Source organism: Tetranychus urticae, chromosome 2 (assembly GCF_039701765.1).
Source record: "Tetranychus urticae isolate SD_2017Ah chromosome 2, NJAU_TeUrti_SD_1.0, whole genome shotgun sequence".
NCBI lineage: Eukaryota > Metazoa > Arthropoda > Arachnida > Trombidiformes > Tetranychidae > Tetranychus > Tetranychus urticae.
Genome location: NC_142959.1, coordinates 20,205,408 through 20,230,262, shown reverse-complemented (window position 1 = coordinate 20,230,262; position 24,855 = coordinate 20,205,408). Strand labels below are relative to the sequence as shown.

At 33.7% G+C, this 24,855-nt stretch overlaps 4 protein-coding genes and 1 long non-coding RNA gene across 5 annotated transcripts; 3 read left to right on the top strand and 2 right to left on the bottom strand.

Annotated features, from left to right (window-relative positions):
* Positions 1-464: 464 nt before the first annotated feature.
* LOC107371021 (transmembrane protein 47) lies at positions 465-6,212 on the bottom strand. Its single transcript, XM_015938972.3, has 5 exons — positions 5,974-6,212; positions 4,800-4,956; positions 4,365-4,551; positions 3,600-3,749; positions 465-2,521 (listed from the first exon to the last, which is right to left on the bottom strand). The coding sequence occupies exons 2-5, from the start codon at positions 4,869-4,871 to the stop codon at positions 2,286-2,288; spliced, it is 645 nt and encodes a 214-aa protein (XP_015794458.1). The 5' UTR covers positions 4,872-4,956; positions 5,974-6,212; the 3' UTR covers positions 465-2,285.
* On the top strand, positions 5,141-6,215 carry LOC149094096 (uncharacterized). The gene is made up of 2 exons (XR_016199124.1): positions 5,141-5,306; positions 5,745-6,215. It is a non-coding gene; the product is annotated as an uncharacterized LOC149094096 (long non-coding RNA).
* A 549-nt stretch (positions 6,216-6,764) lies between these two features.
* glu (structural maintenance of chromosomes 4-like protein gluon) lies at positions 6,765-10,969 on the top strand. Its single transcript, XM_089268005.1, has 4 exons — positions 6,765-6,915; positions 7,006-7,151; positions 7,219-7,410; positions 7,478-10,969. The coding sequence occupies exons 1-4, from the start codon at positions 6,849-6,851 to the stop codon at positions 10,829-10,831; spliced, it is 3,759 nt and encodes a 1,252-aa protein (XP_089124131.1). The 5' UTR covers positions 6,765-6,848; the 3' UTR covers positions 10,832-10,969.
* A 1,074-nt stretch (positions 10,970-12,043) lies between these two features.
* On the top strand, positions 12,044-16,678 carry LOC107370779 (arf-GAP with coiled-coil, ANK repeat and PH domain-containing protein 2). The gene is made up of 9 exons (XM_025162870.2): positions 12,044-12,307; positions 12,393-12,450; positions 12,603-12,661; positions 13,015-13,417; positions 13,550-13,639; positions 13,901-14,220; positions 14,294-15,280; positions 15,394-15,504; positions 15,804-16,678. Exons 1-9 carry the CDS (start codon positions 12,255-12,257, stop codon positions 15,943-15,945), a joined length of 2,223 nt encoding a protein of 740 aa, XP_025018638.2. The 5' UTR covers positions 12,044-12,254; the 3' UTR covers positions 15,946-16,678.
* Positions 16,679-16,740: 62 nt separating this feature from the next.
* Positions 16,741-20,554, bottom strand: LOC107371015 (calnexin-like). The gene is made up of 3 exons (XM_015938966.3): positions 20,052-20,554; positions 18,837-19,526; positions 16,741-18,525 (listed from the first exon to the last, which is right to left on the bottom strand). Exons 1-3 carry the CDS (start codon positions 20,371-20,373, stop codon positions 16,931-16,933), a joined length of 2,607 nt encoding a protein of 868 aa, XP_015794452.2. The 5' UTR covers positions 20,374-20,554; the 3' UTR covers positions 16,741-16,930.
* Between the last annotated feature and the right edge of the window lie 4,301 nt (positions 20,555-24,855).

Here is a 24,855-nt window from a genome sequence, read left to right as displayed (position 1 = left end):
CAAAGATAATAACGATATTAAATTTCGATGATCGTTGAGTTTTAATGATTTGCATTAAAGCTAACTCCATCTATTATATATTTTCAATTTTAAATTTTAATCAACACCTGATCTAACATCGCATAACTTTTCAATTTAAAAAAAAGTTGAACTGATTTGCAACATTATTTATGTTTGACATAACAATTATTATTAAATGTAAAATTATGGGATCCATCAACTTGATTTTATCCAGACTCCCTGAGTTTCTAGGAGATATCCTTTGAAATTTTAGAATCTGATAGAAATAATAAAATTGTTTTCGTAAAACTAAACTAAAATTTGAAGAAACTCACTTAATTGTCTGCAAGATTTATAAGCCTTTTGTCCAAAGAGTAATACAATTAAACCGGCAAACTCTAATCAAGCCTTTGATATTATTAAGACATTAAGATATTAAAGGATGAAATGAAGTGAGTTTTAGATTAACTTTTTGTAGTTTTTTTATTGACATTAAAAGTCCATTTTATTTGATTATTTAACATTTTACTCTCAAACTAATAGCATCACCCATGATTTGATGTGATTTTAATGAAGATTCTTATGATACATTTTCAACAGGATTTTTCACATAAGTTTAGGATGCGTCTTTGCATTGACAGTTTTAATCTTTAGTGTCAAATTAAGGCTGAATAACAGTTCTCAATGTAATTTTGTTCATGGAACAAGTTTCCATGATGAAGCATCACATGATCTAGGTGCAAGTTTCCGATCAAGATGATTTTCCAAATGATTTTTCTTGGCTTCTGACACATTGATTTTTGGTGGGATCAGGAAAGTTTGCAAGAGTTATGTTGGGTTTGATTTGTTAAGTGCTTAAAATTGCAATACAAGCATTGGCTTCAATTGAAAGTAAATGAAGTTTTGAGAGTTTTAAAAGAGATGGAGAGAAAGATAGAGATCAGTTGTTTATGAAGGAACCATTGGGAGGTGATAATTAGTAGATGTGTTAGCGGCTCTGAAATAATGAAGGTGATGATGAGAAGATTAATTGAGATGATTATGATTATGATGTTGGTACAGATGATGATCATCTTATAAGTCGACATTTGAAAAGAAAGAGAAAGGCTGTTTTTTGATATAATTAAGACATTAAATCAACCGGCTGATTGGAGGGAAAGTTTTGTACAACTTTACGCTAATTAATCAATAAATTTCATTCCATAATCAATCGATTGGTTTTCGTTGTTTGGTTTCTTGTTGAACAACAACTGGTTGATTCAAAGTTAGGCTTTTAGCAAGAGAAAAGGTTTTGCCCAGTAAATGGATTTGAAAGGCTTAAAAAACATAATTTTGGCTTCTCTATTAATTTTCAGTCTCTATCAATTGTTTGAAAAAAAACAAATCCTTGATCGACACAATTGATCATTACAGATGTTCAAGAACAAGAAAATTAATGATTGGAGGTGTAAAAGAAAGGAAAAGATGTTCACTGATTTAGAGAGAAAACTGAGAAATTAAAGAATTTCTGAAAGAAGGTTGAAGATGAGTTAAGGTATTGAAAGGATATGGAGATTAGTGATGTTATGATATTTTACAATGATTCGAGATCGCCATTTTTAGCATAAATGCTAATAGACATTTCGAAGTTTGTCCTGTTTGTTCATTGAGACGGAAATTAAATTATTTTCAATGATACTATTTTGGTGAGATTCAAACTTTCCATGCTGAGACATTGAGACTGAGAAAGATGCTTTTATACCATTATAATCATCATCAACATAATCAACACCATCATCAGAATCATTGTAATAATAATACTAATGATAATAATAATAGTTTTAAAAAGGAGAAAAAGGCAAAGTAGATTAAATGAGGTTGGCGAATCAAACTGGACAAGAGAAGAACGAACCTCAAATAGATGTTTGAGTGTTGAAAAAAACTATACAAATTATATAAGCCTCTGTCAATTTGATTATTGTACAAATTGTAAAACCCAATTTGTTGATGAATTGAAACTGTTGATGATTCTTTCCATGATTGTTTATCGTTTGTTTTTGTCATTGATGGTCCTGATGATTTGAGTTACACATTTTGATGAAAATGCATGTTGTAAATATATATATAAAAATTATATATATTTGTCCATAATTCATTGATTCTTCGTTGATATATACTTTTCACGATTAATAACTGCATGTTGATGTTTCTTGTCACTGATATAAACTTATGTTGCCTTTTGATTTTAAACTCTTTCGGTGAAATAATCTTTTTACACTTTTTCGCTTTGGATTTTGGTTTGTCCCTTAAGCTTTCAGATCACCTCCGTTTGTTTGTGTATGTACAATTGTCCTTTCTTTATAATAAATCTCTTCTGTCTCCTTGTCACAAAGTAATAACAGTATGGCTCCAAGTAAAAATATGGCAGCTCCCCATCCAACTCCATAGGCCCATCCAAGTTCCCAAATTTGGCGATTACTCTCATTAAATTCAGCAGCAAAATAAGCAGGATAGACAACCAAGGCAATTAATATAACAACGACTGTAAATAAGAAAATTAAATCAAATTAGTCAATAAATAAATGAATGGAAAGCGAGTTAACAGTATAAACAAGGTCTTCCCCAACCCTAGCCCTTTCATCCAGTAAAACTACTGCAGTTACTTTACATCTGTGAGAAATGGTCAGTATAATTCAATTAACCAATAAGATTAGCTTTTAGAGTGCAAATTTAGTTTGTAAATTGGTTTAGAGGCCAAACGGGGAGTTTGAATAGATTGTATTATCAAAAAATCTAGTATTTTACGCTGTAAAAGCTTTCAATATTTAGCCAGGTTGAAATTAAATTTTGTTGATCAATGATTAGGGGCAACATTGAAAGACATGGAAAGTATGCGAGTTGCGATTAAATTGGAAATTTTGTAAATCAAGTTGGATACATTACTCATTTACGTGAAACTAATAAAGTTTGTTTATATATTTTGCTTGATTTATTCTGCATCTCAACAAGATTATAAATACATTCAAGTATTTATCTCACACTCACTCACTATTTTCAAAGAGTAAACTCATAGAGCAAATCTAGGTGAGGTTATGATGAGCAAGAATGGGATTTTGTTTCATTTTTCTCATCTTCATTTTCATCATGTCTGTTTCTATTTCCTTAATGCAATTGTTAAGAAGTGAGTCTAAAAATATTCCTCCATCAGATAGAGAGGATTGGAGGATAAGTGAGGATGAAAATTGAACAGAAAGAGTAAAATGAGTATTCTCTCATTATCGTTGCAATCAAATAAGGCAAAATTATTTTTCTGTAAATAGCCTCTCGCATTGTTGTACCACCAAACCCTCTATTATTGTACGCGTAAGAAAGGAAGGAAGAAAGGAAGGAAAGAAAGATGAAGAAAGAGGAATGGCTAATATTAAGGTTGAACTAGGGCGAAATATGAAGATGGTGAAGACCGGTTTTCAAGTGGACTTAGTTTGAGCAATGTAATGGTTCACAAATCAAGACTCTCCATCTACCCTTTCTTTTCATTCTTTGTTCAATTGCAATTTGTAATTCTCTTTTTTTCAACTGCAGTTGTGAGAAATAAAAAAACATGATATTGAAACACTCACATGCAGCAACCATGATATATAAAGCAAATCGATAGAGAGTGTATTTTTTCCTTGGGTCTTTGCTGCTAAGGCCAAAACCAGTCATGATGGTTGCGAGAAAATCAAATCCCAAACCAAAGCAACAGAGTATTCCAGCTAATTTGATGTAGCCTGAGTAGATAAAAAATGGAGAATAATAGGAAGAAGAAAAAAAGTTCAACAATGAATTAAATAAAGCAACTCATTCATGAGAGTAAAAACGTCGTGTCAAGGATGAATAAAGCTGAATTTTTTGATAAAATATCAGGTGGAAAGAATGGTGAAAGCAAAAAGTCATTTCTTTTGAAAATTGAAAAGCTACTGAGGGGAGGAGGAGTAATGATGATGGAAAAGTTACTTTTACTAGCGTATATATCCATCTAATGTTGAATTTGATACATCAATATGTTATGGAAAAGGCTGTAATAATAATGCTCAAACGATTTGTAAATTGGACTTGTGATTAAGCTATAAGATGGATAAGTTTCCATGAGAAAGAATAAGAAATTTAGTAAATAAAACAGAAATCGAAATGTTAACTATCCTATTTTAGGAAGTGAATGATGATTTATGATGTTTATGATGAGGATCCAATGTTTTTTTCAATCATCATCACAAATGTATTCACCATCTGGAATTCAGGTTTTCTGTTCTATTTTTGTATTGTTTAAACTTTTCAATTCTTATCAGTCTAGTGAAAATACAAAATATTTATACAAGAAAAGGATTGATTGAAATAAAACATACCGGCGTCTCTACCCGGGAAACATCCAGGGCCATTTTTGAGGTTAAAAGGCAACGGTTGAATGGCGTCTTCTTCAATACAATATTCCCATAGACCTTGCCGATACTTTTCTGAAGTCAACCAATTTGATGATCCGATGCATAGTGTCATAAGAAACAACACAATTATACCACATATGAATGCGATTACCTGTTTAATTAAATGGACGAGGAAGAAGAGAAAAGAGAAATAAATTTAAAACATTTGATTCAAATAAAAAGGAAACTAAATAATCGTTGATTTTTTAGAGTACAGTTATAAAAAGATTGAGTGTCTAAATCATATTAAACTTGATTAGAAGTAATAATTGCATTGATTGATTGTATCTGAAAATTATTGAATGCTTCTATGAGTTCGAAATATTAGAAGAGTTATCAAAAGATGAAGATGAATCTTACCTTTAATGGTCTCACAATAGTAACCGTTTCAATGGTCGTAGTGGGAGCAATCATCTTAAAAGCAAATGACATAAATGATCGAGTGTATTGGTAACAGGGCAAAACTAATAATAATGCAAAATAATGATGACAAATGAACGTTGAAAAATGGAATCACCTAAAAGAAAGAAAAAAAGTTACAGTTGATAAAAATCACAAAAAAAGATGCTCAAAGCTATTAGCGAAGAAATGACGAGAATCAAATTATTAGCAATCCCTGCGTGTATCACTTGCAATAATTGAACTTCACATTGATCGGTGAACTAGATTTTTAACTAGATTTAATAAAATTGGCGAAAGCAATTGAGCTAATGATATTTAACATTCTTTCAAAATAGCAATTACTGAAGAAAACGATTAGCTTTTAATGTTTGCAAAATAAGGAGATGAAGAAATGAAAGGTGAATGCAAAATAGACATACAACTTACATACAAACAGACATACTACAACAAGTAACGAGTAAGGTAGTGTTGCAACAATATCATCGATACAATAAATAATATCGATAACAAAGCTAGCAATATTTATCGATAAGTCCGACAATACTATCGATAACTAATATTATCAAAAAATCTTACGTCCAGTTATAATAAAATGTTTTTTCTGAAGCGAGTCAATAATTAATGAAAAATGCACAGGTTAATGTTAATAAACTAATGTTTCTAAGCTCACTACCTGGTTCTCTGATTAAGTTTTCAATCTGCAATTCAGTCAATAAAAATCTAATACCTATTTTTTCATATAAAATCCTATGAAAATAACAATATATTGCAATATTTTTCAATATTTAACGATATTTTTCAATAACAATATCATCAATAATTATCGATAAGTACTCAAACAATATTTTTCCTATCGATAAATAACTTTTTTCAATATTTTGCAACACTAGAGTAAGGAAAGAGAGAGAGAGAGAGTGTGTGGGGAAAAATGGTGATGAGGAGGGGATGAAAAATAAGCAAGAGATGAATAAAAGGAAATTAAATGCAAGTATAAACTTGGAGAGTCACAAATTTCGTGAAAAGATGAAACTGAAATGACCAATGTGAATGGTAAGAGCATAAAAAAAGTGACAATAAATGATAAATCGTGTTAACTATGAGAAATGTGATGGATAAAAAAATAGCAACATACCTTCAAAATAAGAGGACAGCCTTGGGAAGGTGAAAACAAAATTGTTTACAAAGAATGAGCTTGAGTATTTCTGGTTCCAGGTCAACAAAAAATGTTGTCAGGGTATATTCAATAATAATCCTTGATTCATCACTAGCTAATAATTAGCAATTAAACTTCACATTGGCCAAAGAATGAAAATAAACTGAATTATATTGTGTGATAAATTTTATTAAATTTGATTTTGACATAAGAATCAAAAACAGTCTCAAAAAAGGAAAAGAAATGAAAGTTAAAAATCTCTCTAATAGAGGTCCACTTTAGTAACTTTTAACCGCGGCTACTTTGAAATTTCTCAAAGTATGAATCTAATTTTAATAATCATCTGAATTCAATCAGCTTACGTTCAATGTACTTCTTTTAATTATAAATTAATAAAACTCAATAGACATAATCTCTTTCTGTAGGTGAATTTTTTGCTCATGTTTAGTTATAAGTTGAATTAAATCATTTTAAAGATGTTCACCCAAATGAACTTACTTGGAGTTGGAAGATATTTCAGTTAAATTTTTGTATATCGCATGCGAATGTTTCCTTTTTATGATTTCAGGGAGAGATAGAGCGATTTATTTGGTGTGTAAATAGATAAGTTGTTATAATAATCAAGATTTCAATGGATTATTAGATAATTCAATTGCATAATCTATCAATTTTTAGTATTGTTGATAATACGTCTCATAGATGTCAGTACATTTCTAAACTCCTCCTCCTGTCGGTTGTAACATTTGAAATTTTTGTTGTTGTTTTGATAAAAAAATTCGCGGCATTTTATTCTCGCTGTTTTTTCTTCTTCTATTTTATCGATTAATTGTTTATTAATTAAAATTAGTTCAAAAATGCCTGAAAGAAATGAGGAAGCAACCGATCCAGATGAAGAGTTGTTCGATGAACCCGGAGGATATTGTGAGTATCTTCATGTTATTGTCACTGTTAGTTTCAGTCTTAAAATATTTTGATTTTACTGTTGTTTTACGTTTAATTTTTACTTAATAGATCTGGACGATATTTACATTCCTCCACCACCACCTTTGCCTAGCTATCGCGGTGATGAAACTGGTACTAGATTGATAATCACGCATATCGAAAATGTTAATTTTAAGTCATATGCAGGATTACAAGTTTTGGGACCTTTTCATAAAGTAAGTTACGCTTAACCATCTATCGCTTTCATTGTGCATATAACAATTTATTTACTCTCCATGACAGAGTTTTACAGCCATTGTTGGTCCTAATGGAAGTGGTAAATCGAATGTCATTGATTCTATGTTGTTTGTGTTCGGATTTCGAGCAACCAAACTGCGTCTGAAGAAATTGAGTTCTCTCATTCACAAGAGTGATACCTATCCTGACTTTGATTTTTGTTCGGTTATTGTACATTTCACTTTAATTGAAGATACGGTGAGTACCTTTCATCTCGTGATTTGTGCATCGAGTTAAACAACTGACTTTTTCATATACCTTTCAGGAAGGAGAAGAGTTCACTATCGTCGAAGGATCTCAATTCACTGTTAGTCGGACTGTTCACAAAAATAATAACTCTTACTACAAGATCAGTGATAAAGTTGTCCAGTTTAAAGATGTTTCTCAGCGACTTCAATCTTATGGAATTGATTTGAGATACAATAGATTTTTAATTTTACAAGGAGAAGTTGAACAGATAGCTTTAATGAAGCCTAAAGCCGAAAGTGAAAACGATACTGGAATGTTAGAGTTTCTTGAAGATATTATTGGAAGTAACCGATTGAAGACTCCGATTTCTCAACTTCAAGTTAAGTTGGAAGCTAAAAACGAAATTCGTGCTGAAAAGATGAACCGTGTTAGAACCATCCAAAAGGAGAAAGACAGTTTAGAGAAAGCTAAAAACGAAGCAGTCGCTTATTTAGAGATCGAAAATAATTTGACTCTCGAAAGAAATAAACAATTTCAGCTGTGCAAAGCGGAAGCAATAGCCAACATGAGTGATGTAGTAGAAGAATACGAACGAGCTAAAAGCATATTTCAAGAAATTCAAGATAAAGCTGAAGAGTTAAAGAAGAAACGTGTCGAATTGGAAGAAGGTATGAAAAAACTCAGCGAGGAACTTACTTCAGCTACTAAACAAGCTGAAGAATATAACGAAGCTTACAAAGCAATTGAAAGAAAAGATGTTCAACTTCGGGACAAGATCAAACACACGAAAACCAAAAGCAAACGTTTGGTGACTGATATTGAAAAAGAAAGACAGCATTTAGAAGAGTTACAAGCATTACCAGAAAGAGTTGCTCAAGAAGTTGAACAGTTGGAACAAGAGAAAGCTGAATTAGAAATGCAAAAAATTAAAGCTGGTGAGCAACTTTCAGCAGCCATGGAGTTGGTTAAAACCGAGACTAAAGCCTCACAGGAATCCAAAGATAAATATGAAAAAGAATTACTCGATCTACAAGCGGGACTCAATGAAGCAAGATCCAATCTTGAATTGGCTCAATCAGAACTTGATCTTTATTTAAGCAGAGAGAAAACTGAAAAGGCAAAATTAGATCAACTTCAAATGAAATATGAAAGAAATGAAAATGACGTTAAAGAAAAGGAAAAAGCGTTGAAAGAATTTGAGAGTAAAGTTCCTGACTTGGAGAAAAAACTTTCAACACTGGAAAGAGAAATGGCAAAGATTGAAGAAGAAAAAACAAGGATTGAAGAAAATTTGCAAAGGAAATCTCAAAAGTTAGAAGAAGTTAGACATACATTAACTTCATCGACATCAAGAAGTAGAGTTCTAAATGCTTTGATGGAACAGAAAAGAAACGGATCTCTGCACGGTGTTTATGGTAGACTTGGTGATCTCGGTGCGATTGACAAGAAATATGACATTGCCATCTCAACTGCCTGTGGGCCTTTAGATAATATTGTTACTGACACCATGGAAAATGCTATCAAATGTTCCGAGTTTTTGAAAGCTAATAATATTGGTACAGCAACTTTCATTGCTTTAGATAAGATGGATCGTTTCTCCAACTTTGAAGAGATCGATACACCTGAGAATGTGCCAAGACTTTTTGATCTAATCCAAGTGAAAGACAACGCTGTGTTACCTGCTTTCTATTATGCAATCAGAGATACTCTTGTCGCCAATGATTTAACGCAGGCAACTAGAATAGGTCTTCGTGGTTCTCAACGATGGAGAGTAGTAACGATCAATGGTGAGCTAGTTGAAGCCTCTGGAGCAATGACTGGTGGTGGTCGACCCTTGAAAGGTCGTATGGGAAGTTCAATTGCGGACTCTGAATACAGTGAAGATGATTTATCTGCCATGGAAGATGAGGTTCGCTCTCTTGAGGAGCAGTTTCACCAACTGAGAAGCAAAAAGGATCTTATTCAAGCTGATTTCAATAAATCGAAAGATCAGTTGGATGGTATCAAAAAGAATAGACCTAAATATGAAATGGATTTACAAATGGCTGCTAATTCACAACAAGAACTGGCAAAAGTAATCAAAGAGCTAGAAGGAGTCGTTGAATCTGTCGCATCTGATCCTAGAGAGGTTAAAAAGATGGAAAGTAAAGTCGAAAAATTGTCCAAGATTTTTGATGAAAAAGAAAAGCAATGTTCTGTTATCAAGGAAAAAGTTACCGAGATTGACAAAGCTATGAAGAAGCTCATTGATGAAAAGGTTGGAACAGCACGGAAAAAAGCTGACTCGCTCGATAAAAAAATTAATGATCTAGTCAATTCAATAACAAAAGCCAACGTCTCCCTGAAAATGAATACCCGCAACGTTGAAAAGTGCGAAGAAAAGATAAAAAATCTTGAACAAGAAATAGAAAACTCGAAAACACTTATTGAAGAATCAAAAAAGGAAATGTCTGAATTAGAAGCACAAGCAACTGAAGCTGTCGAAAAATATAAAGTTGCTTTAGATACTAAAGAACAGTGTGAACAAAAATACAAAGAACAAGCAGAAAATGTTTCATCAATTAAAACTAAAGAAGGAAAATTAAAGTCGGAAAACTTGGATGCCAAAAATGAACTTGATGCCCATGAAAAAGCAGTTAAGGAGAGACAAAGTGCAGTAGATCACTGGCAAGCTAAAATTAATGAACTTAAAATCAATGAAATCGAAGGCAAAACGTCAATTGAACAATTACCGATTTTAAGTGATGAAGAATTGTCTGAATTGAATATAAGAGGTCTTGAAAAAGAAATTGAAACAATTAAGAAAACATTGGCTGGAATGAAACCAAATATGGCTTCTATAGCTGAATTCAAAAAGAAAGAAGCCATTTGGTGTGAACGAGTTAAGGAATTGACTGAAGTTACTGCACAAAGAGATGAAATTCGAGCCAAAATGGATCAATTGAAAGCCAAACGCTTTGAAGAATTCAAAGACGGTTTCGTGATTATTGCCAGAAAATTGAAAGAAATTTATCGAGCTTTAACTTCTGGAGGTGATGCTGGTCTTGAATGGATGGACTCATTGGATCCATTTTCAGAAGGAATCAATTTTACAGTTAGACCCAATAAGAAAACTTGGAAACGAATGGCCAATCTTTCCGGTGGAGAAAAAACACTTTCCTCATTGGCCTTAATTTTCGCTGTTCACCATTTCAAACCATCTCCGTTGTACGTTATGGATGAAATTGATGCTGCATTAGATTTTAAAAATGTTTCCTTGGTTGGTAACTTTGTTAAACAAAGAACTCGTAATACCCAATTCTTAATCATCTCCCTTCGTTACAATATGTACGAACTTGCCGATCGACTGGTGGGAATTTATAAAACACATAATGCCACTAAATCAGTTACTATCAATCCGGACAAAATTGAATCTGTTATAGTTACTTGAACATTATATTTTTTAAACAATTTAATATCATTGTATCATTCACTTTTCCATTTACAATAATTTTTGTAATATCATCCGTTCAAAGAAATATTACACGAAAGCTCAAAACGAAATAAGAATTAAAATTATTTATCTCTACATCTATAAGATTTTCCTGTTCATTATTTTTTGCCAATATTTACTGTTAAAGGATTGAAAACTGATTCTAAAAAATGTCGATTCATTAATTTTACAATAACAGAAATTTTAATTGGTTTGAAAATGTCAAAACAATTCTCAAAGAACTGAGTTTATTCCGTTCACCCAAATTATCAAAGTCTCTATGGATTGAATGCTGTGTTCATCATAATAAATTGTAAACACCACAGTTTTCGTTCCCTCCTCATTTTAATAAAACATTGAAACGTGAAATCATCTGACTTATGCTTTGATTAAAATAACAATAAACAATTTATGAAATTCAATTTACACATAGAATCATTTTATCGTTTGATTGCTAAACTGAATAGCTGTAGAGATAAAAGGGCTGGTTGGTGTTGAATGATGAAAGTAATGATGACTAAAGTAGCAATAATTATGTTTGCTTATTGGTGAGCTTTAAAACATAATTTTTAACCCCAAAACAACAAATCTTTCTTTTGTAAGCTTTTAAAGAAATGAAAGAGAAATCAAAAGAATAAAAGAATCAACAAACAACTGAATTCAAGGTTTCACTGAATCAAGTTTGATTAGATGATTTTCCTTTTTTCTTCAACAGCATTTCAACCACTCTCCTTACATTTTCATTTAACAAACACTTTTTTCACTCAACTTTTCTTCAAATGTTGATCCGTTCATGGATTGAAGTCATTGTCACCTCAGCATATTCATGTAATCATTTGAACTCGTTCAATGTTTCCTGCAATTAACTAGTTAGTAATCAAATGGACTATCTTTGAAATAACAGAACTCTTTTTTAGACCATTTTCGGCTGTTTCAGGCAATAATTGAATTGTTTAAATAGTGACAGTTTCTGTTCTTTCTCCTGATGCATATTTCTATCGTTAAAATTATCGTTTCCTGATTATTTGGTGATTAACTGTTTTTTTGATGTATCAAACATCTGAGTAGATTCATTTCTCTTTCCCTCTTTCTTTCATTCTCTCACTATCTATTGCTCTCTCTCTCTCTCTCTTTTTCTCCTTCTTTTTCACTCACTGTTTTGTGACTTTGTGTGTTGTTGCTGCTTGGGATAAACATTCTGGTGAACAGAAAATTTTCTTCTACTCTTATTCATTTTTTTGTTTCTTTGGATATTTATTTGTTAGTTTATTGATGTATTTTCAATCAATTAAATTGTGCTCCTCTTTGTTGAACTTGACTTTTGGATTTTCTATTGAGACCAGCTAGAATACAACAAAATTTTACAACCTCTAAAGCAATCATGAAAGCTATTGTTAGTTTGGAAGAATGCCTCAAAGATTCTCCCCATTTCAGGTAATAATTTTGCTGATTTAATTATTTTAATTTCACCTCAACTTAATAACCTTTCTACTAAATCTTATTTTTTTACCGTCAACAGGTCAATCTTAAACAAAAACGAAGATGACATTCGCAAATTGGAGGAAAAGCTTGTTAAGGTCGGTGTGACTTTTCTCTCTTTCCAATGCTAATTCATCACTTTTTTACATTCATGTTCCTTATCCATAATTCAATCTTTATTATTAAACCATATTTGTGACTGATTGTAAACATTATCTTTGTCTCTTTTTACCTCTCTTTCCATGGTTAGGTCATCAAATCATGCCATGATATGATAGATGCGGCTGAGGTTTTCAAACGATCCGAAGGGTATTTAATTTGTTTCTTTGTTTCTCAGTCATATGAGTGACCAACGTTGAGCGAAACTTGGTGGATAATTATCTAAAATGAAATTTCCATTATTAACATCCTGTGTACACTTGTTATCACCTTTAGATTAATGACAAGCTGAGTTTTGCACCAGCGTTTATCACTTATCGCTTACGTTATGACTAAGAGCGCGTTCACAGTGACAGCAATGATTGTCTATATGTTAATTTCCTCTAGCTTGTTTTTAGCTTCCCTTTTATTTTCATCCGGTTACTTTTTGTTTCATCCTTCATAACTAATTTCATTTTTGTACTCTTGCTGTTTTTTCTTTCTAATTCTCTTTCTACTTTTAGGGTATTCATCAATGGGTTGTTTGATTTAACCGTCTATTTCAAAGATGATGCACCAGTTTTCAATACACTTTCTGAGATAAATGACACCATGAAAAAATTACTTCACTACCAAAGCATGCTAGTCGAACAAATGGATCGTGCTGTCTCCAAAAAATTATCCGATTTTGTTGATAAAAAAATACTCGAGGTTAAAAAGACCAAGCGCCATTTTGATAAAATTTCAGAATCATATGATGAAGCTTTAATCAAAAACTCACAAATACCCAAAAGTAAACCAGCTGAATGTGAAGATGTGCGTAATCTTCTGACTGCAACACGAGGCTGTTTTCAACATACTACACTTGATTACATTAGACAAATAAGTTGTCTCCAATCTCAAAAACGTTACGAAGTTCTTGACTCGGTAAGTAAAACAGCTGACATTTAAGATTTTACTTTTTGTATCAGATTAACTTACAATGTTGTTAGATTTTACTTTTTATGTTCTTATGTATGCTTGTTGACTAACTGTTTTTTGTTTTTCCTCTTACTTTAGTTAATTCTCATGGTTCAAGCATATGGGACATATTTTCATCAAGGCGCCGACCTTTTGAAAGATTTTGACGTGAAAACTGTTGTGACTTCGGTAACTATCTATTCTGATAATATAATCTTGGGATAGAAAGGGAAGAGAAAAAATTACTATTGAATGAATTAGCTCATGCTTTTTAAAGGCGAGTGAAAAAAATCACTGTCACGAATGACTTAATTCTTTACGTTATAATTAATTTTTTCTTGCCCTCTTCTTTAAAATCTAATCAATTCTGAGCTTAAATCAAGTCTTTTTTTGTTTTGCTACAATCTCATTTCCATCGGGGTGAATTACCCTTTATATTTTTTCTCTTAGATCGAAAAAATGAAAGAAGAAACGCATACACTTCAACGGGAATTAGAACACAACCATTCCGTCGTCAACAAAATGGATAATGTTTCAAACCTTTCTAACGGAGACTCAACAAGGCCACAAGGTTATTTATTCAAAAGAACGACAAATGCGTTCAAAACATGGAATCGTCGCTGGTTCATCATAGAGGATAATAAACTAAAGTATAAGAAAAAAAGCGAAAAAGATTACTCAACAATGGAAGAAGATCTAAGACTTTGTAATGTCAAACCAGTATTCGACTGTGATCGTCGATTTTGCTTTGAAATTGTTTCACCGACCAGGTAAATCTAGCTTTCACTTTTTATTTTCTTCAGAGTTTATAATTTTCTAACTCTTCATAACCCTTCTCAACAGATATCACATACTGCAAGCCGATTCAGAAGAAGCATGTCGACTTTGGGTTGCTTCCCTTCAAGCTGGTATAGATGCTGCTTATAATGGACCCAACTCAAATGATAATTTGGAAACTAGTGATTCTATTGACTCAAGTGATACAAGTTTGAGCTCACACTCTTTAAGATCCACAGGGAATTCATCTCAAAATAATTCAGGACCACCAAAACCACCTCGCGTTCATCTGATTATCACCGGTCTTCCTGGTAATGAGATTTGTGCCGATTGTCAATCATCAGACCCCAAATGGGCAAGCGTTAATTTAGGAATAACTTTGTGCATTGAATGTTCTGGTGTACATCGATCTCTGGGTGTTCATATATCCAAGGTTAAATCTCTAATTTTAGATGCATGGGATGCTGAACAGATCAAATTGATGTTGTCTCTGGGTAACACAGTAGTTAACTCTTTCTACGAGGAAAAAATTGACGAAACTATTGCTGTTCGACCTAACTCATCATCAAATGCTAGTGAAAGAGAGCTTTGGATAAAAGCCAAATATGTGAAGAAAGATTTTATTCTCAAATCTCTTGAATCTCAAGAAAATCTCAATGAAAAAGATACCAATCAAGAAAGCAACGAATTAAGTGAACTTTATTGCACGATTAAAGATACAGAAGAACAATTGACCAATGCTGCAGGAATTGATAATGATTCTGTCACAATTGCATCCAATCTATCACTCAAGTACAAAAATTACTTTAATTTAATGCTTTACTCAGCAGCTCGTGAGGCAAATGCTCAATTAATGTGTAAAGCCATTTGTAAAGGTGGTTCAGTTAATTGGTCTAATAATAATGATGAAGGTATGACACCTTTACACCAATCTGTTCTCAGTGGCTCGGTGCCCTGTTGTGAATATCTTTTACTCAATGGAGCCAAATGTAACATTCAAGATAATCTGGGAAGATCTCCTCTTCATCTAGCAACAGAAAAAAGTGATACTGGGTTAGTGTTAATCTATGAGTGTAAACATTCATATTCCATATTTATATTAACATCAACATATTTATTTCAATTTACTTATCATATACTTTGTCTGTTTATTTTATATTTCACAGCATTGTGTGTCTTTTATTAAAAAGAGGAGCTGATCAAACTTTAATTGATAGAGAAGGTCGAGATGCTTTGTCCATAGCTGTTAATAATGCCAATGCTGATATTGTTACTTTGTAAGTTGAAATTATTTAAATGAAAAAAACCATTACAATCAAGTTATTCAATCCGATTATAATTTTATTAACGCCCATCTTAAAGATTAAATTTGTCGTATCAATGCTTTATATGGACAAGTTTATTTTTGGGTCATTGCTTTGTAATTTTATCAGAAGCTTAAATGTTTTCTGATAAATTTAATAATTGAGTGACTCATTAATTCTCTCAAGTACTTCATGAACATCAATTTTCCATTTTTCTCTCCTTTGTGCCAAGATTACTCATAATTTTATATTTCTTGTCTTTTTATATCTAGATTAAGATTGGCCAAATTAAACGAAGAGATGAGAAATGACGAGTATAGTCCAGCCAGTGAGGATATTTTCAATGAAGTCGTTAGAGATTTTTCCCACAAAGCTTCAAATGATTATGAAAAACTTAAAAGACCTAACGATTGATGAACAATTAACTCGATTAATCAACATGTTTTAAATCTTTTACCATCGAGTGATATTTTCAACTTCAGACAGATTTGAAGGTATCAAACAACTTGATTTTGCATCTTCAAAATTGACTGTGATCATATTTTTTCCATATCTATTTTATTCATCAATCCATCTCATTGGAAACACAAGCAGCATATTCATGTTTTTTTTGAAAAGCAAAATCTATTATTTACACCTTAGCTTTCAAAACAATTATCTCAAAACAATTAATATACAACAGAATGATCCTGTTAATATGAAAAAAGCAAGTTATCGACTGAACTTGGGGCAAGTTTCTTACATCTATTATATACTTTTATTAATTGTTTAAATTTTAGATCTGCTAAAACAAAAGTGATTAAAAGGAATCAAGCTTGGAAAACATCCTCATCATAATCTGTAAATTAATCAATTTATGAGTCATCGATTCAAGTTACATCTCTCATTTTTTACACATAAATGGATGAATTTCAATTGCTCAGAGAAAGTATTTTTAAATGAAATTAAGTGTCTATTAACATGTTAAATTGCTATATTTAACAAACGCCATACTCATAATAAAAAAGGGGAATTCAAGTATTACCAAAGGAATAATGATAATTCTTATTCCTCAACATTTATACAGAAAGCAAATAAATTATCTAATGTATTAACTTTTCTCGCCCATGTTGATCACTGAATATTATTAAATTAACTTTTCCACAAATTGCCTCAAGAGTTAATTAATCGACTGAAATAATGAAATCCTCAAAAATTCCAGATTATATATTAACCTTTTTTTTAAAAAGACTGGTATTCAGTCAATTGTTTATTAGGTATTAATTGACGATACATTGATATTAATTTCTTTGAGACGGTAAATAAAATGAACTCGAGTTGGTAAATAATCATTAAACAGTCATCATATGCCACTTGTATCAAGCAGCTCGAATACTTTGACTGTTTCCAAAAATGCTGGTTACTCTCTTCGAGCTTTTGTTCGCCTGTTTTTACTTTTATTGTTTCCTTGTCTAGTTGATCCTTTTGGTTCGCTTATTCCTTCATCGCCATTTTTACGAGAAACTGGTGCGTCTTTTCGACGGCCTTTACCTTTCCTTCTCCTTCTGACGGAAGTGTTTTCTATTGCATTATGAGATTGAAAGTTATCAATTGATTCATTCACATTTGTCTCTCCCTCGTCATCTATATTTACATCAATATTATCATTAGTAAAGTCATCTATGATAATATTTGCTACTGAGTCTTGAGCTGAATCTGTAAGTTCATTTTCAACTGGTGCACTATCGTTATTGTCATAAGTATTGTCATTATCGAGATTGGTGAACATCACATCATTTACTTGAGCTTCACCGATCAATTTGCGGTTCTCTTCCATATCTTCTGGCTCATTCTCCTCTTGGTCCACCTCGTTAGTGACATCAATTAAGTTATCAATGGATGATTCGTATAAATTAACCGACCCAACAGGGCCATCATTGGTACAGGTTTCATCAACATCTACTTTCTCATCTTCCTTCAAGTTACTAAGATTATCAGACTCAAGCTGATCAATGTCTTCGTCATAATTTAATTCACCATCCCTTAAATTAAATTCATTTTCTTCAAATTGACGCATTTCTGCCTCTCTTGAATCATCTTGATCTTCGTCTGCTTCATCAGGAATCATTTCTTCCAAACAAGAATTGAAATTCAACGATGAAGCTAATACATTGATGGGATGTTGAGAAGCACTGGAATGGGAATGTTGAACATTATAAGATGAACAATATCCAGTGTTATTTGTATTTTCATGTCTAGAGTTAGAAGTAAACCGAGATCTTAGTCCAGTAGATTCTAGATTCTCAGATGAACAACCAGAATCATTGATACAGGCATCGTGGTAACGAAAGGCATACTGGTCTGTATGGTCAATCTTACAAGTTTCTGTTAACAAATGATGAGGATGTAAATTGTCAACCAATGTTGCAGATGTCGAACTGGTGGACGGGTTAGGCAGTTCAAAGATTGATGATAAAGTGGTTGATGAATAGTTTGTTGAAGATGCAGAGCTTTCTGATGATGAACCCGGAGTAACACAACAAAAACCAATGAAAAATATAACAGGAATTGCAGTGGCTACAATATACACAGCCCATAACCATGGTTTCTTGTTAGTTTGTTTAATCAGTCTTTTAAACCAATTGTCTGTTTCCAGATCGTTAATTTCCTTCTTGATTTGATATGTTGCCATTGCAATGGAATCAGCAATCGCAATATCCGAGGTGATCAGAATGTTATCAAAAACTATTCCATCAGAGAGAGTCCATAGTTCAAAGGTAACAGCATCAATGGGGGCAATACTTTTATATGGATGTTTATCTTCAAAATAATCGGGATTAGGTATTTTCCTAGGCACCCATTTACCTTGGTAGGCCAGATTAGGAATTAAAGGTGGCATCCATTCACCTTTATATTTTGGGTTATCAATCATAGGCGGATTCCATGGACCACAGCCTGGAGCTGATGCACAGCGAGGATTTTTAATCATTGGAGGACTCCAAGAGCCTTTTTCATCTTCAAAAGGATCAAAGGAAAACAAAAGATCCGATTAAAATTCAAGAAAATTCGAGCTTGTTTTGTATTAAATTGAATATTGTATTTAAGAATTGAGTTTAATTTTTGATATTTTCAATAAAAGATTCATAAATTATAAAAGCATTGAGCCCTTTATTCCCTTCTTTTCCTAAAACTTCTTCAGATATGTTTCTGCCAGTTTGGCAGTCTTAGAAATTATGATTAAGCTTTTATGATTGCAATTTAAATTGAATTTTCTTTCAAAATACGACCTTAAACTCATTGGTTAGCTAAAAAGGTTAATAACTTACCATCCGACCAATCTTCGGGTTTGACTGCATTAGGGTCTGGAATCATTAACGCTTCGTTTTCTAACCAGCCTTTTGGTTTGCGTGCTTTTGTATCTGGTATTAGTTTAGGTTCACCATTATCCCAGTCATCAGGTTTAACGGCATCAGGATCTGGGATTTTCTCCCTTTCATCCCAATCTTCTGGTTTAGCATCATTTGGATCATCTATTTCCAAGTCCGGATTTACAGAGGGTGAGAAGTCAGTCAATAAGGAGCCGATGGCAACAATTCGTTTATCCATTGATATTTCAAATCGATTAGATGGATTGATTGAAAGTCGAAAAAGGTGCCATTTGCCATCAATGAAAACATCAGCTAAGTTGGTTAAAGTATGAGCATCTTTCCAGTGAATTTCACGGATTTCACCCGTTTTACTGTTGATATGACTGAATATAAAATGTAACCGATGATCAGAGCCACACTTATCTGGTCCGAACATGATTGAATATCTGGATTGGTCATTTATGCGACTCAAATTACCAGATGGAACAGATAATAGTTTAATGTAAGCTCCGCCACATTCTTGACCATTTCGAAATTGTACATCGTATTGAATGATTAAAGGAGAGCCGGTAAAATTAAACTCTTGATCCAGTTTACGCGATATTGCATGATGTTTTGATTTACTTCTCATTCTCAATCCATAATCACCTAAACACAGTAAAATTAACAATGCATAACAAATAACAACAATTAATCCTCAAAATCAGTACAAGAATAACAGAGAAACTCTAATTGGATGCAACCATGAATCAATGCTACTACAATGAAATAACAGGACAAATTTTCATATTTCAGTTCTGTATACGTGTCCAAAAATCATGTAAATATTGGATATTTTTTAATAATAAACCAGGAAAATTAGACTTATAAACACGTCAACAAATCATCAAAAAACCAAAACTACCCAGAGACACACTTGAAACCAGAAAACAGATCAATTGAGCATTTGCAATGCATTTTTATCCACTTCTTTGGACCAATTGATTTTATTGATTTGACCTAACAGACTATTAATCGATCTAACAGGCAGTCAAATTATTAAAATTAAAACATTAAATTCTTGTGGAGTGTAAGCAATCCAAATACTGACTAATATTTAAAAAATTGTATTGGATTTGGATTGAAAACCAAAGGATTTTCGGTAAGTAAGTACAAGTATCGCATGTTAGTTACCTCTGATTTTTTTGTGTGTAACCACGATATCCCAAGTACCATCATAATTAAACTCTCCATTTGGTCCTTTGTTGGATTGCGATTTATGCCAAATCTTTTTGAACCGATGAACATCATCGAAGGATTCGTATAGATACACATTTTCTTGATGAAGCTGCGGTGTTTTATATTGTACATATTCATCGATTACATTTTCACTAGCAGAAGCAGTCAGTCGATCTTTGATTGATAATTCACTTTGATCATCTGATGGACTGATACCAATGGTACATTGGAAATAGAAAAGAGTTAATAATGTTTTCGCGAGCAATGATGATATCATTTAAAACAAGGGACACTAAGCAAGGCTAGCCAATATGCGGCTAACATCTGAAGCGTGTTTATTAATTAATAACAATGAAACACTTGCAAATAGGACTTGCAATTAGAACAAATAGAAATGGCTGTAACAATTTAAATTGAAAAATTAAAGCACCTAAAGTCCATTTTGGTTGAGCATAAAAGTAGAAATAAAAACAATCGATCTCACGCAGAAGCAAAGGTACAATTCAATGGATAAAACTCACTCAATAGTCTATTCTTTCGAGTCTTTTTATTTCTGTTTCAATCAAGATTTCAGCTTCGATCCTCTTTGTCCATGGTTACCATGAGAAGACACTATTTTGCAATCTTTGTTTACAAGTAAGCTAAATTAAAACAGAGGTTTTCATCGTTTGTGACTGAAACAACAAAATTAACACAATTGTAACATTTATGCACAAACTGATATAATGTTGAGAGAAAAATGGGCAAAATCGGGTAAAAATTGATTTCTGCCGCATTTAGAGTCAGTTGGTTTGTAGGGAAATGAAAACTGAATCGATTCGTGCGATTTAAAGATTTCTCTAAAGCATAGTTCTCCAGAAAAACGGGTTCGAAGTTAAAACTTTTAAAGCTTTTTGTACAGTTATGAAAAAAGATTTTTGCATGAATTTCATTCTCCCGAGTTAACTTTCAATGATCAACCAGAAAATGCACTTATTTTAATGCACAAAATTTTCTTTTCAGAATAAAACGGATAAGTTCGATTACTAGTAAAACCGATCGCTTGCTTTGATTGTAAGAGTTACCGAGCTTTGAATTATTATTTTCCACGTGAAAATTAAAGGGTAACATCGTGGACTGAATAGTTTTTTCAATTAGCAAACGCTTCTCTAGATTTTGGCTATTGGTCTGTGATGATGATTAACTTCAATAAAACAAACCAAGCACAAAAACTTAAAACATATGTTCCTCTCTCTCTTTCAACCTTCGCCACTAGGGCTTTTTCAATATAACTCAATGCATTACAATTGTATCTTTCCAATCAAAAGCAGGTAACCCTAGCGGTAAATGTAAACGTGAAATATTATACTTTTAACTACGCACATTTCAACCATTGTATTTATATGTTTATTATGATTATTTTTTATACTGAATTTAACTAAACCATTTGTACCCTGATATTCCTATGTCCCATGAGAGACATATATACTCCGAACTTTTCTCTAACATTATCAATAAAGTTTGACTTAACTTTCAACTTTGCCTCTTCACTCCCTTGTGCTGCCCTCTCTCCTTCTTACTCTTCACTTAAAACCGAAAGGTTTTAGAATAGTAAGATCCCTCCCCTTTCTCTCTTACTTTTCACTTTTGGTTCATCTCCATAGAAAAGTAAGTTCAATCTTCCTCTTTTGACTGTTAACAGTTGTGAACGGTCACATTTGGCGCAGTCGACAGGATCTCTTCTCCTGTTTTGAACAGACGTATCTCTTGTCTCCATCTATCAGCCAACTCTTCCAGCCTAATTGTCCTTTGGTGGAACCGAACCCCCTAAAACCAGTTTGCCGACCCAGCTTCCTCCGTCCTTTGGTAACTCCTGAAGTTCAAGCTGTTGAAACTCCCGCTGGTCCTTCTGCTCCATCTAGTGGTCCAATTTAACCTGGTAAAGCCGAGAACAAAATGGCAAATGATCACGATGATACTAACCTCTCTGATCAAATATCCTCAGATCCAGATGCCCAAAGAGACAACCTCGACTCAAACCCAATCACAAATCCAAATCAACCAACCCATCCACCCTTGGTCAACCCAACAAATGTTCGTCTACCAACATTAATCCGTAATCCATACCTCCCGCCTACACCAGCAGTTCGATTCCAAGACCAAAATAGGAACCGTTTATCCACTACATCACAACTAGACACGACTATCGACCAACCAACGCAGTACATAACCTTACCACAGAAGAAGGTTCTCAAATGTTATACTGGCGAACCATCTGGTATCCGCATCCAAGCTTGGTTAGTCCTGTACGAAAGACATGTCAACACCAACGATCCATACACCCTTATCAGAGACTTAGTCTACAGCCTAGACAAAGAAGCTCTAAGTTGGTACGCCGAAGAAATCGCAACTGAAGAGCATGTTGATTGGAACACTGTCAAATCTTTAATGATCACTCGCTTCGGTTCTGAATTCAAGGACCCACTTCTCGAAGCTCAACGTATCCGTCTTGAGCGTACAGAGACAGTGACGGAGTATTATCGCCGTAAGATAAAACTCCTTCGTGAAGCAAAATTGGCTGAACATCAAGTCATCTCGCAACTAACTTCTGGTTTACCCTTTGCTTGGACTCTCCATATGAGCTCTGGACGCCCTCGTACACTCTCTGATTGGCTCGAAATAGCCACTGAAACCGAAATGCGTTACAAACAAAAGGAAAAATTCCTAACAAAGCAACAACCAAAGAAACCCGCTGCTAAAACATTGGTCGCCGCACCTCCACATAACAATAGCCGCCCTCGTCAATCTGCTGAACGCCGTCCTCCAGCCTGTAGGTACTGTGAAAGACTTGGTAAAAAGGAAAACCATTGGCATCGTGAATGCCCTAATCGTTCTCAAACCAGTCAACCTCGACCATCGACCCACACTGCCGAGGAAGAACTCCATCCAGATGACCACGGAGACGTATGTTTCGCTAAAAACATATCTCCAATACTGAAATTCATCGATATTCCACTAACAATCGAAGGTATTTCCGTCGAAGCCTTCATTGACACCGGTAGTACAATCAGCATTATGAGTCTAAAGACATGTAAACGACTCAACCTTCCTATCAACAATAAACAACAAATAACCATCAACCAATTAGAAGGTTCAACTAAGAGTGTTGGATACACTCTCGCCTCAACTACCATCCACAAAACAACCAAGACGATCAAGTATCACATCATCTCCAACTTCCGCTATCCAATCTTAATCGGTCTCAACACCAGTATCGAATTCGGTCTTCACCTTAACCTAGAAGATAAGACTGTCAGCATTCGATCACCAGAGACTCAAGAATTAGTAACCCTGTTAGGAGAGACACATGAGAAAGATCAACTTGCCGCCCTCATTGAAAAACATAAATCTGCCTTCGCCCAAAATGAAACAGACATTGGCCGCATCACCGTTGCCAAACATCGGATTACCACTATAAACCATCCTCCAATTCAACTTAGGGCCTATCGTCGTCCTCAAGCCGAACTTGATGAAATAAGTCGTCAAGTTAAAGAATACAAAGAAAAAGGATTGGTTCGTGATAGTGAAAGTCCTTGGGCCTTCCCAGTCACATGTGTACCAAAGAAAGACGGTGGTACACGACTCTGCATAGATTTCCGTCGTCTCAATGCCCTCACCATAGATGACAAGATGCCGCTGCCACGGATCAATGATGTCATTGATCGTCTTCAAGGTAGTAAGTACTTCTCGACACTTGACGTCAAATGGGGATATTGGCATATTGAGATGGACCCAGAAAGCATCAAGAAAACTGCTTTCGTAACCCATGAAGGACACTATGAATGGCTCGTCATGCCATTTGGTCTTAAAAACGCCCCCGCAACTTTTCAAAGAATTCTACAAAGAGTACTTGGTTCTTTACTCTACAACGGAGCAATAAATTACTTAGATGACATCATCATTTACAGCAAAACATTCTCTGAACATCTCCAACTCTTAGAGAAGATCTTCACTCTTTGCAAGGATAACAACATCAAACTGAAGCTATCTAAATGCAACTTCGCGCAAAATGAAGTTGACTATCTTGGATACATCATCAGTTCTGAAGGAGTTAGTCCATCCAAACAAAAGGTCAAAGCTGTTGAACATTTTCCTGTTCCAAGTAATGTCAAGGAAGTTCGTCAATTCTTAGGACTTGCAAACTATTATCGTCGCTTCATAGACAAGTTCTCAACCATCTCTAAACCATTAACCAGACTCCTCTGTAAAAATATTTCTTTCCACTGGAAAGATGAACATCAAACCGCTTTTCAAATCCTCAAAAACAAGTTAATCAATGAACCAGTTCTCGCTATTTACAACAAAGATGAACCATGTACCCTTTACACTGACGCTTCAAAGATTGGTATTGGAGCTACGCTAGTTCAAACTGACAAACATGGTCTTGAACATCCCATTGCTTATTTTTCCAAAGCACTCAACGAACACCAAGGCAACTATACCGCATTCGAACTTGAATGCCTTGCAGTTGTAGAAGCTGTTGATCACTTCGAAGCTTATCTTAGCCTCCCATTCAAAGTCATCACCGATCATAGTGCATTGAAATGGCTCCTCACACTCAAGAAACCCAAAGGAAGACTCTATCGCTGGAGTATCAAGCTCTCTACTCGATCCTATGAGCTATTTCATCGAGCTGGCGTCTCTCAACAACACGTTGATGCCTTATCAAGAGCCCCAGTTACTTTCCTCATCGATGCTGATGAAATCAAGCAACATCAAG

Bases quoted from the DNA above. Each gene is read 5' to 3' on its own strand.
- LOC107371021 (XM_015938972.3), bottom strand. From the start codon at position 4,871: ATGTCATTTGCTTTTAAGATGATTGCTCCCACTACGACCATTGAAACG. The intron at 4,552-4,799 runs GTAAGATTCATC...TTAATTAAACAG, and splicing joins CTATTGTGAGACCATTAAAG to GTAATCGCATTCATATGTGG. The intron at 3,750-4,364 runs GTATGTTTTATT...TTATCTACTCAG, and splicing joins TTTCCCGGGTAGAGACGCCG to GCTACATCAAATTAGCTGGA.
- glu (XM_089268005.1), top strand. From the start codon at position 6,849: ATGCCTGAAAGAAATGAGGAAGCAACCGATCCAGATGAAGAGTTGTTC. The intron at 7,152-7,218 runs GTAAGTTACGCT...TCTCCATGACAG, and splicing joins TTTTGGGACCTTTTCATAAA to AGTTTTACAGCCATTGTTGG. The intron at 7,411-7,477 runs GTGAGTACCTTT...TATACCTTTCAG, and splicing joins TCACTTTAATTGAAGATACG to GAAGGAGAAGAGTTCACTAT.
- LOC107371015 (XM_015938966.3), bottom strand. From the start codon at position 20,373: ATGATATCATCATTGCTCGCGAAAACATTATTAACTCTTTTCTATTTC. The intron at 19,527-20,051 runs GTAACTAACATG...TACTGTGTTTAG, and splicing joins TACACACAAAAAAATCAGAG to GTGATTATGGATTGAGAATG. The intron at 18,526-18,836 runs GTAAGTTATTAA...ATCCTTTTGAAG, and splicing joins ACCCGAAGATTGGTCGGATG to ATGAAAAAGGCTCTTGGAGT.
- LOC107370779 (XM_025162870.2), top strand. From the start codon at position 12,255: ATGAAAGCTATTGTTAGTTTGGAAGAATGCCTCAAAGATTCTCCCCAT. The intron at 14,221-14,293 runs GTAAATCTAGCT...CCTTCTCAACAG, and splicing joins GAAATTGTTTCACCGACCAG to ATATCACATACTGCAAGCCG. The intron at 15,505-15,803 runs GTAAGTTGAAAT...TTTTATATCTAG, and splicing joins AATGCTGATATTGTTACTTT to ATTAAGATTGGCCAAATTAA.